Source organism: Nannospalax galili, unplaced genomic scaffold, assembly GCF_000622305.1.
Source record: "Nannospalax galili isolate Female #2095 unplaced genomic scaffold, S.galili_v1.0 scaffold290, whole genome shotgun sequence".
Taxonomy (NCBI): Eukaryota; Metazoa; Chordata; class Mammalia; order Rodentia; family Spalacidae; genus Nannospalax; species Nannospalax galili.
Window position 1 is genome coordinate 5,461,769 of NW_008331486.1, and position 12,162 is coordinate 5,473,930.

The 12,162-nt window shown below is 47.1% G+C and overlaps 1 protein-coding gene across 6 annotated transcripts in view; it reads right to left on the reverse strand.

The window, feature by feature from the left end:
• Positions 1 to 650: 650 nt before the first annotated feature.
• Positions 651 to 12,162, reverse strand: part of St6galnac6 (ST6 N-acetylgalactosaminide alpha-2,6-sialyltransferase 6) — a 23,297-nt gene continuing 11,785 nt past the window's right edge. For all 6 annotated transcript variants that reach the window (XM_008825226.3, XM_008825218.3, XM_008825201.3 and 3 more), the window contains 3 exons: positions 7,396 to 7,802; positions 3,210 to 3,317; positions 651 to 2,093 (listed from right to left, as the gene is read on the reverse strand). In XM_008825226.3, the coding sequence (XP_008823448.1) occupies positions 1,904 to 2,093; positions 3,210 to 3,317; positions 7,396 to 7,802 (705 nt within the window). In that variant the 3' untranslated portion in view covers positions 651 to 1,903. The remainder of the gene's footprint in view (positions 2,094 to 3,209; positions 3,318 to 7,395; positions 7,803 to 12,162) is intronic.

Here is a 12,162-nt window from a genome sequence, read left to right on the forward strand (position 1 = left end):
CCAGGACAGCTCTCTTTTCTCCCCCAGCCTTGGTCTCTCACAAGTCACTCTTTGTTAAGCCTGAGTCCCAAGGGTATCTTATCTCCCTAAACAGGCTGTAATCTCCCCTGGAGTCAGGGACCCTTCACTTCTTGGCAGTCTGGAGTAAATAGCTCTCCTGCCAAAAGGCTGGCAGCCATGTGCAGCCACTGTTCACCAGGCCCTACCCTGGGCACAGTCTACCAGGCTTACTCTTACCTGCAAGGTAATTTTTCTGCCCTCAGGTCCCTGAGCCCCAGTGCTGACCTTTGGTTCCAATCCACCTGCTCTCACTGTTTCCCCTACCCTGACCCCCTTCCTTATCTGGCCCAGATGTCTTCCCTCAACCTCTGTAGGAATTCTGAGAACTCATGGTGCCCTTCCCCTCCCCAAAATCCAAGCTCCTTGAGGGCACTGTTTTTAGCCACTGGTACTCTCAAAGACAAGTAACTTGTCCATCACAGATGTCAGGTCTGGACCCAAGACTCTCCAGACAGCTCAAACAGTAGAGTGATTACCCACTCCCCCCACCCCCAGCTCCTAGCCCAAAGGATGCAGCCTGGTCCTCGGGACACTTCCAACTGATACACACATTCAGAGAGAGAGAGAGAAAACAGACTCAAGACTCAGAGGAGGGGCTTAGGTGTGTTTATTCCTGTATAAATCATTACAAAACCAGATCTGGGACTGTCACTGCCCCCCATTACCTCAGTGTGCAATGGCTTGCAGCAGGCTGGTCCCTCCCACTCCACAGCCTCCTCCCAGAAGCCCTTCCCTTACAGGCTGCGGAAGAATGGGGGGGGGACAGACATACCTCACCCAGTCCCAGCTTTAATAAAGTGCCTGAGCGAAAGACAGAACCCAGGTGACTCCAGCTTCTGTCTCTCTAAACCCATCCCAGTCAGACTTGGGGAAGACACCCCTCTCCAAAGTCCTCAGCATCTCCAAACAAAGACTGCCTGAGATCTGGGATCCCTCTTTCTCCGCCCTGAAGGCTCCTGGGAGCCCTCTCCTGCTGGAGGGTAGGAAGAGAAGCCTGGTCTTTTAAGAGCCAGGCTAATGGCAGCTGGGCTGAGGGGCTAAGAAAAAAGCTTAAGGTTTGTTCCATTTCTGTCAGTTCCCCAACCGTGGGGACATTTGCACAAAAAATACCCTAATGTTTTCTAGAGGGTGGGGAAGGGCACCTCATGGCACCCCTTCCCCAGGGAGCTGAGTCCCCCAGCAAGGGATGGTAGCTGGGGGATCTAGACTTAGGTACACTGGAGAGTGAGGGTCTCTGCACACAGGAACCTGACATCATCAGAGGGTGCCAAGAAGAGGGAAAGGCCTGTCCAAAGTCACTCAGAAAAAGCCAAGACCTGGACACCCGCCTCCTACCTCCTGGGCCTCACCATCACTTTTGTAACCTGGCACGTTCTCTGGCCTGGTCTCCTGAAAGCTCCTACCCCATATACCGTCTCTGATGCTGGCAACTGAGGAGAAACACCCAAGCCCGCAGCTCTTTGGGACAGGACCCCATTGTCCCAGCTAAGGAGGAAGTGATTTGGGGCCCATTCCTGGGGCTCTGGACCAAGGCCTCACAGGAAAGGACATGTCTTAAGCCTTAGATTGACTCAGAAAGACCCCATACCCTGATTGACTATGCTCAGACCCTGACTAGACAAGAAAGACCCCTTGACATCGATTAACCACAAAGCATCCCAAATCCCTGATTGGCCAAGAGATACCCCCAGCTGTGAGGCTGGAGGACAGAAACCTCATCAAGGCCCTGATTGGCTAGGACGCATTCCAGCCAGCCTAGATTGGTTGGAAGATGGCCATGGTAGAGTGGTTGAGCCCAGAGCCACTTCGCCTGTGTCCCTCCGAAGTTCCACGGACAGGGTGGCTAGGTCCAGGAGGGGTGGGAGAAGGTGATACCGTAGATCTGGGCCCAAGACGAGAAGACTCTCTTCTCAGTGATGAAGCGGTGATGGTTGCCCTTGCGGCTGTGCTCATTCTGGATGTAGGTGACACACTCATCTGGTCCCTTGGGCTCATAGTAGTGGTATGGCATGCGCTGCAGGCGGGGCCGCTGGCTGGGGACAGCAGACAGTAGTGTCAGTGCAGAGTGGGCATCTGCAGAGGTCTTTTTCCCTTTCCACCCCTCACCTACTCTACAGCCTAAGTCTCTGCCCCTCCTCATGCCTGTTTGCCTATCAATAAAATGGGTATATGGCAAACTAGGTTTATAACTATCAAGCTTCTTTTGTTGTTTTTGTTTTTTGAATCAGGGTCTCCTTTTAGCCACAGCTAGCCTGGAACTTGCTATGTAGACCAGGCTGGACTCTGCCTCCCCAATACTGGGATTAAAGGCATGTGCCACCATACCCAGCTTATCAAGCTTTTTAAAAATGTAGTGGAGACTCCCCAACAGAGCATCAGAGAGGGAAAAGAGGGCAGTGGTCTCTGTGACTTCAAGGCCAACCTGGTCTACATAGTGAGTTCCAGGCCAGTTGGGGCTACAGGGAGACCCTGTCTCAAAAAGACAAGAATGAAAAAAAAAAGAAAGAACTGTGGAATATTGAGCTATAGGGCTAGAAAAATAGCTCAGTGGTTAAGAGCACCTGCTGCTTTTGCAAAGGATCAGGGTTTGGTTCCCAGCATCCACATGGTGACTCATAAGTGGCTATAACTACTATAGTTCCAGGGGAGCTGGCACCCTCTTCTGGCCTCTGTGGGCACTGCATGCACTTACACATATGCAGGCAAACACATACATCAATAAAAATAAATCTTTAAAGAATCTGTAGGGTCTGGGGGCCTGGCCACACCTTATAGTTTGTGAGACCTTGGATCCCTCACTAAACACTCTCCTCAGGTTTTTCTCACCTAACAAATGTGGAGAAGGACAGTACCTGCCCCTCAGGGTTGCTGTGAAGAACAAGCAAAAATGCAGCCATGCTTGGTACATGGTCAGCACTCAGTAAAACACACCTGTAACTCAACAGACTTTTCATAATAGTCATTATGACAAAAGAAACAACCTAGACCAAGCTTGGAGTGGGAGCCCTGAGGCAGCTTCAAAGACCCCATCTCTGTAGAACAGCATGAATTCTCAGAGGTGCCCCAGTGAGGTCTCCAGACCTCCCTACTCTACCCTGTGACCAGTAACTGGGGATGGCCCACAGAGGGCATTGGTCAGGAGCACTCACCTGCAATAGTCAGGAGGGACCATGCCATAGACGTGCACGTGGTCACACAACTCCACTGCAATCACCATGGTAAACCAGCCTGTGCTCAACCATGAGTGGGACTTTTCCCTGGGGGCAGAGAGGGGTCATGATGAAGGGACATGCAGGCAGGTTTGGTGAATAGGCAGGGAGGAATGGTCACCCAATAGAGGTTCTCCCAGGAATTCCACCCACCATCTACCCAGGCAGTGCTCCCACGCCAATTGCCTGTGTCTTGCCCACTGTGGGAACATGTATGTTGGCAGAGGGCTTTCCAGGCAGAGGTGAAGGGCATGACATGGCTCGAGCTCCTCTGAAGGCAGCAATGGCAACAGGGCATGCTAGGATTCCTTGAGAGATTGGTCATAGTTGGGGCAGGCTGGGAGTGACCATGATCACAGAGCAGCTGTGCCTCCTCTGGAATCAATAATCAGAGAAGGTCATGCCGAGGTGATCACAGCACAGAGCAAAGTGTAAAGAACAGCTAAGGACCTGGGGCTGTGCTGTCACTATAGCAACCACCAAGGCTTTTTGAGCACCTGGCATTTGGCTGAGAGATGCTGCAAATGTCCAGTGTACCCTGGAGTTCTTGAATATAGATCTGTCATTAATAGTCTTTTTGGTATTGATTATATCTTAAATTTAAAATGTATATTGTAGCCGGGCGTGGTGGCGCATGCCTTTAGTCCCAGCACTCGGGAGGCAGAGGCAAGCAGATCTCTGTGAGTTCAAGGCCAGCCTGGTCTACATAGTGAGTTCCGGGACAGCTAGGGCTACAGGGAGACCCTGTCTCAAAAAGACCAAAAAAAATTAAATTAAAAAAAAAAAGAGTACAATAAAAAAATATTTTTTTAAAGAAAATATATATTGCATATATTTGGTTGAATATTGCATATATTTGAAAGTAGCTTTTTTTTGAGACAGGGTCTCCCAGTAACCCCAGCTGGCCTGGAACTGGCTATGTAGCCCAGGCTGGCCTCAAACTCAGAGATCCGCCTGGCTCTACCTCCCCAGTGCTTGGGAGTAAAGGCATGCGCCACCACGCCCAGCAAAAGTAATTCTTTAAAATAAGAAAACTCGCCAGGCATGGTGGCACACTCCTTTAATCCCAGCACTTGGGAGGCAGAGGGATCTCTGTGAGGTCAAGGCCAGCCTGGTCTACATAGTGAGTTCCAGGTCAGCTGGGGCTACAGGGAGACCCTGTCTCAAAAAGACCAAAAGATAAAATAAAATAAAATAAGAAAACTAGACCAGGCATTGTGGCACATGCCTTTAGTCCTAGCACTTGGGAGGCAGAGGGATCTCTGTGAGTTCAAGGCCAGCCTGGTCTACAAAGTGAGTTCCAGGCCAGCTGGGGCTACAGGGAAACCCTGTCTCAAAAAAACCAAAAAAAAAAAAAAAGAAAAAGAAAAAAAAAAAAAGAATAGAAAAGGAAACTACATCTCTATCTGGCAATGGAAACAAATATCACACAAGTAACTGAAGTCAAGAATAAAACAAATTATCATATCCCCCAGTAGATCTTAAAAAGCTGAAAACTTCCATAAGTAACTATATAAGTCTGACACCTTTGATGAAATGCACCAACTCCGTAAAACTCATGAACTACCCAAGTTGAAATAAGTCACCTGAACACTCTATAATGTTAAAGAAAATTAATTCAGTAAAAATCTTCTGGGGCCTGGGATGCAGCTTACTAGTAGAGTATACTTAGCGTGCTCCGGGCCCTGGGTTCCACCCCCAGCACTGCTGACTCATCTGTCCAGCCCTTTATTATTTTATTTTATGTATATGAGTGTATTGCCTGCATGTATATAAGTGCATTCATGTTGTGCAATGCCCACAGAGGTCAGAAGAGGGCATCAGATTCCTTGGAACTAGAATTACAGATGGCTGTCAGTCACCATGTGGGTGCTGGAAACTGAACCCAGGGTCCTCTGCAAGAGCAGTCAGTGTTCTTAACTGCTGAACCATCTCTCCAGCCAGCCCTGAGAGGGTCATTTTTCAATGCATGACCCTGAGACTCAAACACAGCAAGGGTAACTGTGACAAAAACACACTGGGTTGAAGATCCTAGCCAGTGCGATAAGACAAGAAAACAAGCAATAAGAGGCACACTGGAAAGGAAGAAATAAACTGCCCTTATCTGCATATATCATCATCAGCCTGAGCAATCCAAAGAGTCTATAAAAATCTCCTAGAACCAATAAGTCAGTTTAATAGTTATCGGGTCAACACATAAAAATTGATCATCTTGGGTGGGAGAGATGGCTCAGTGGTTAAGAGCACAGGACCTGGCTAACAACTGTCTGTAATTTTAGTTCCAGGGGATCCAATGCCCTCTTTTGACCTCCACAGCCATTGCACAACACAGGTGCACTTACGTATATTCAAGTAACACACCCATACACATAAAATAAAAATAATAAAGCCGGGTGTGGTAGCCCACACCTTTAGTCCCAGCACTCAGGAGGCAGAGGCAGGAGGATCTCTGTGAGTTCAAGGCCAGCCTGGGTTACATAGTGAGTTCCAGACCAGCTGGGGCTATAGGGAGACCCTGTCTCAAAAAGACCAATAACAATAATAATAATAAATAAAATATTTTTTAAAATTGATCTTTGATCTCACAGAGATCTGCCTGCCTCTGCCTCCGAAATGCTGGGATTAAAGGCCTGTACCATTAACACCTGGCCTCCACACGGCAGACCATCTGTAACTCCAGTTCCAGAGGATCCAACACTCTCTTCTGTCCTCCACTGGCACTGCATGACATGGGTATGCTTACACACATACAGGCATAACACTCATACACATAAAATAAAAAAATAAAAATTTAAAATAAATCTTTAAAATAACAATTAGGTATAAATCTACCAACATGTATAGAAGATGTATGTTGAATATATCAGGTTCAATAAAATAGATGAAAGGTTTCTTGGTCTTTTTTTGAGATAGCCACAGCTGGCATGAAACTCACTATCTAAACTCTGCCTGCCTCTGCCTCCTGAGTGCTGGGATTAAAGGCATGCACCACCATGCCCAGAGTGAAATAGACTAAAGTTAAATATGCATATTATTTTTTTAGCATGGCAACCATATTTTTTAAGCACTTTTTAAAATTTATGATTTAAAAAAAAATTTTTTTTTGGTCTTTTTGAGACAGGGTCTCCCTGTAGCCCCAGCTGTCCTGGAACTCGCTATGTAGACCAGGCTGGCCTCACAAAGATCTGCCTGCTTCTCTCTCCCAAGTGCTGGGATTAAAGGTGTGCGCCACCACGCCCAGCCAAAAAAAAATTTATTATTTTTATTTTACGTGTATGAGTGTATTGCCTGCATGTATGTGAGTGCACCTGTGTTGTGTAATGCCGCAGAGGTCAGAAGGGGGCTTCTGATTCCCCTGGAACTGGAGTTAAGGACGGTTCGTAGCCGCCATGTGTGTGCTGGGACTCGAACCTGGGTTTTCTGCAAGAGCAGTCAATGCTCTTAAGTGCTGAGCCATCCCTCTAGCCCCATGATTTTTCTTTTATGTGTATGAGTGTACTGCCTGCATGTATGTAAGTGCACCCACATCATGCAATGCCGACAGAAGTCAAAAGAGGGTGTCAGATCCCCTGGAACTGGAGTTAGGGATGGTTGTTAGCTGCCATGTGGGTGGTGGGAATTGAACCAGGGTCCTCTGCAAGAGCAGCCAGTGTGCTTAACCACTGAGCCGTCTCTTCAGCCCCAACATATTTTAAATTATATAGGTGGCCCATAGTTTATATTGGAAGGTAATCACCTGGGTTTCCAGGGAGATTAACCAGAGAAGAGAATGCTGGGAAAGATATATCCTTAGAGCAGAGCATGCTGGGAATAGTCAAGATTTTCCCTGAGGTGCCACACTATGGGGATTACCTCCTAGGAAGATGCTAGGAGTATCTGTAACCTTAGAACAAAGCATTCTGGGAGCATCAGTTCCCACAGGGTAACAGAGGCTAGGGGGAAACCTAGCTGGGAGGTGAGGCATGCAGGGCCTTTGGAAATGACCCCTGTTAACAGCTGGGTATACCAGAGAATGGCAAGAAGCATCCACCCCCTCAGCACAGTGCATGCTGGGAGTCACAGACCCTCTGGGAAATGCATGCTGAGTGCACAGGGATGACCAGAGCCAGCGGGAGGAGGCTGGTACCTGTCCTTTCCTGTCTCACCCCGGAAGAGGTCGTCAAATTGCTGCATGCGTGCGGGAGAGACAGCATAGGCCTCCATATTGGGGAAGACGAGGCCTGCCCGTTGAATGACGCGCATCAGGCTGCCCTGGGGCTTCTGCATCTTGCTCGGGGGACCCCAGAAGATGAACACAGTCTCGGGGGTCCGGTTGACAAATTCCTGGGGCCTCCGCAGCACACGGAACACACTGGAATGGGCCACTACCCTGAAGGTAGTTTTGTTACCAACGTCGCCCCAGTAGCCGGTGGTGGGCGCATCATTCATGCGGATGGTGCACTCAGCCTGCTCAATCTCGGGGCCCAGTTTGGTGCCCAGCAGGTGGCTGGAGCTGGTGACGATCACACACTGGTTACACCGGGAGGGCAGCGTCTGTGGGGGGTGGCAAGGAAAGTGAACATAATCAGAGCCACTCTGCACGGCCCTGTGCTCTATGCAGACAGGCCTGGGGAGTCAGGAATCATAATGCCCATTACAAAGTTCAGCAAATATTCCCAACAAGCTGGGGACATAGCCATGAACAGAGGACACCCGACTCCTCTCAGGAACCTTACCACCACAGCTGGGCAGCAGAGGCTCATGAGGCTCCCCCAAGAGAATTTATGGGCAATTAATGTTGCTGGGGCAGGGGAGACATTTTCCTCAGTGGTGTAGACATTGGTAAGTTGCCCAGGCTCCTGTAAGCTGACCCCAATGAAACTCACTGGATCACTAAACAAACTAACCAGAGTAGACTAGTTAGGAAGAGAAAGGGATCAGGGGAGTGGGAGGAGGAGAGGGACAAGGAAAGGTAATTGGGGGTGTGTGTGAATATGATCAAAATATGTAAATATATGCATGTATGAAAGTGTCACAATGAAGCCCATTACATGTAATTACATATAAAAATTTTATATATCTCAAAAAGACCAAAAAATTTTTAAATATATTATTTTTATTTCATGTGTCTGAGTCTTTGGCCTGCATGTAAGTGCACCACATGAATGCAAGAGGGCGTCAGATCCCCTGAAACTTGAGTTATGGATGGTTGTTAGCCACCATGTGGGTGTTGGGAATAGACCCTGGGTCCTTTGGAAGAACAGCAAGTGTTCTTAACCGCAGAGCCATCTCTCTAGCCCCCTAAAATTTTTATTTTTTGAGACAGGTAGCCCCAACTGGCCTGGAACTCACTATGTTGACCAGGCTGGCTTTGAACTCACAGAGATCTGCCTGCCTCTGCCTCTCCAAGTGCTGGGATTTTGCGCTTCAAAGCCGGGGTTTTTTTGTTTGTTTGTTTGTTTGTTTTAAAGCAGCTTCCAGCTGGAGCCAGACAGCCAACAGAATAGATGCTAGGGGGAAAAAAAAAGCCTGGGGTGGGTCTTCAGGAAGGAAGGGAGGCTGGCTTCTTTAGAACAGTTATCTCCTTACAGTGACATCTGAAGATAGGTTGACATTTAGCGAAAAGTATTCCAGAGGCACTCACAAGCACAGACTGAGCTGGGAATACAGGCAGGACGTGAGAAACAGAAGGAGGCTGGATGAATTAACTAGAAGAACAGGTCACCTCATCAGGAGGGCAGGGCTTGCACTAGAACCCACGCGGTGGCTAACAACCATCCATAACTCCAGTTCCAGGGGATCCAATGCCCTCTTCTGACCTCCTCGGGCACTGCACGACATGGGTACACTTTCAAACATGCAGGCAGTACATTCATACACATTAAATAAATAAATAATTTTTAAAAGACTTGGGGGCTGGGCGTGGTGGCGCACACCTTTAATCCCAGCACTCGGGAGGCAGAGGCAAGTGGATCTCTGAGTTCAAGGCCAGCCTGGTCTACTTAGTGAGTTCCGGAACAGCTGGGGGCTACAGGGAGACCCTGTCTCAAAAAGACCAAAAAAAAAAAAAAAAAAGTAACACATGCTTTAGCACACAAAACAAAACAAAACAAAAACTTGGGTCTTAATCTGCATCTAAATGCATGCTATAGACCCTTTCCCAGGTAGGGTATGTCCAGTGCCAAAGACCCTACCGTGGATATTACAAAGGCTCTGGAGAAAAATTCAGTGAGGGAGGACACCTCAGTATAACCTGAATTTCATGCTACCCTAGGTAAAGAGAAGTCCCCAGGATGACATGACTGGTTAATGAACCAGGACCAGAGGTGACCGTACTGAATCTTCCAAGTAACCAGGAATGAGTTGGCCTTTCTATTCAGCTGCGGTTTGGGAGACTGGGAAAATCTCTGGCCCCTCCCATGCTGTGCGGTTTTATCCAAGTGATACACCTCTCTGGGCCTTGGCTACCTCACCTCTTCTAAGGAAAAAAACAGTACTGACCAGCTGGCACTTGATAAACCATCACTGCACCTGTTTTTGTGTATTTAACCCTCTAGTGGTCAGCTCCCACACTCATGTGGAGTCTTCAGAGATCCACTAAAGGTAGAAATCTGACTCAGGAGACAACAGAATACCGTTTTTAATTTAAAAAAAATATTTGGGGGCTGGAGAGATGGCTCAGTGGTTAAGAACATTGGTTGTTCTTGCAGAAGACCCGGGTTCGAATCCCAGAACCCACATGACAGCTAACAAATGTCCGTAACTCCAATCCCAGGGAATCCGACAGCCTCTTCTTGTTGGGGTCCTCTGTTATGCAAAGTAGAAGTCACGATAGCTCACGAGCTCGGAAACCATGTGCTGCAGATTCCTTTCATAGCAGAGTCCAGGTCTACATGCCCAGAAAAGGTATTTCTTCCAGTGTGCTGGGCCCTTCTACATCAATTCGTAGTTAAGGAAATGCCCCACAGGCATAGCCAAGGTTAACCTGATGGAGGAAATTTCTCAGTTGAAGTTCCCTTTTTCCTAGATGTCTCCCATTTGTGTCAGGTTGACAGAAGAACAAATCAGCACAATTATCCCCTTGTTAACTTAACAAACTAACATATCACTATTAAACCATAACCTTTCCTTTCTTTTTTTCCCAAAAGATCTCATATGAATGTAATACAAATTACAGTGCAATTTTCAAAGTCCAAGAGTCTTTAAGGAGTTCAATACTTTAAAAGTTCAAGGTCTTTTGGGGCTGGAGAGATGGCTCATCAGTTAAGAACACTGATTGTTCTTGCAGAAGACCCCAGGTTGAATCCCCACACCCACATGTCAGCTAACAACTGTCTGTAACTCCAGTCACAGGGCGCTCGCCTATATCTTCTGACCTCTGCGGGCATTGCACATGGGTGCACTTACCTACATGCAGGCAATACACTCATACAAGTAAAATTAAAATAATCAAATATTTTTAAAACATATTTAATAATTAAAATATTAAAAATATAAAAATAAAAACTTTTTTTTGTTTGTTTTTTTTATTTTACGTGTATGAGTGTATTGCCTGCATGTGTATAGGCACACCCGTATCGTGCAATGCCCACAGAGGTTGAAAGAGGGCATTGGATTCCCCTGAAACTGGAGTTACAGGTGGTTGTGAGCCATCATTTGGGTGCTGGAAACTGAACCCAAGTCCTCTATAAAAGTACCAAGTGCTCTTAACCTCTGAGTCAGTCATCTCTCCAGCCCGTAGATTTTTTTGCTGGCTATTCAGTCCTGGCTGGCCTGGAACATACTATGTAAATCTGGCTGGCCTTGAATTCACAGAAATCCACCTGCCTCTGACTCCTGAGTGCTGGGATTAAAGGTGTGCGCCACCACATGCCTGGCTAATGTTAATGCTAGAAATTTTTTTTTTATACATTTTATTTTATTTTATTTTTTTGGTCTTTTTGAGACAGGGTCTCCCTGTAGCTCCAGCTGTCCTGGAACTCACTATGTAGCCCAGGCTGGCCTTGACCTCACAGAGTCCCGCCTGCCTCTGTCTCCCAAGTGCTGGGATTAAAGGCATGTGCCATCACGCCCAGCTTATATATACATATTTTATTTATTTATTTATTTTTATTTATTATTTTTATTTTATGTGTATGTGTGTATTGCCTGCCTGTAGGTAAGTGCACCAGTGTCATGCAATGCTGGTGGAAGACAGAAGAGGCTGTTGGATCCCCTGGAACTGGAGTTATAGACAGTTGTTAGCTGCCATGTGGGTGCTGCGATTCGAACCCGGGTCTTCTGTAAGAACAGCCAGTGTTCTTAACCACTGAGCAATCTCTCCAGCCCCCTATTTATTCATTTTTATTTTATGTGTATGAGTGTATTGCCTACATGTATGTGAGTGTACCCATATCGTGTAATGCTGCGGATGTCAGAAGAGGGCTTCGGATTCCCCTGGAACTAGAGTAAAGGACGGTTTGTAGCTGCCATGTGGGTGCTGGGAATCGAACCCAGGTCCACTGCAAGAGCAGTTAGTGCTCTTAACCACTGAGCCATCTCTCTAGCCCCTTTTTTTGATCTTTTTGAAACAGAGTCTCCCTGTAGCTCCAGTTGGCCTGGAACTCACTATGTAGACCAGGCTGGCCTTGAACTCACAGAGATCCGCCTGTCTCTGCCTCCCAAGTGCTGGGGCTACAGGTGTGCAGCACCACGCCCGGCTGGTTTTCTTTTTTTTTTTTTGAGATAGTTTCCCTATAGCCCCTGTAACTCACTGTGTAGACCAGGCTAGCTTTGATCTCAGAGATTCCCCTGCTTCTGCTTCCTGAGTGCTGGGATTAAAGGTGTCTACCACCATACCTGGCCCACAATAGAATTTCCTTTAAAAAATTCTATTTATTATTGTAATTTTTTAAAACCTATTTTTTTTTTTTTT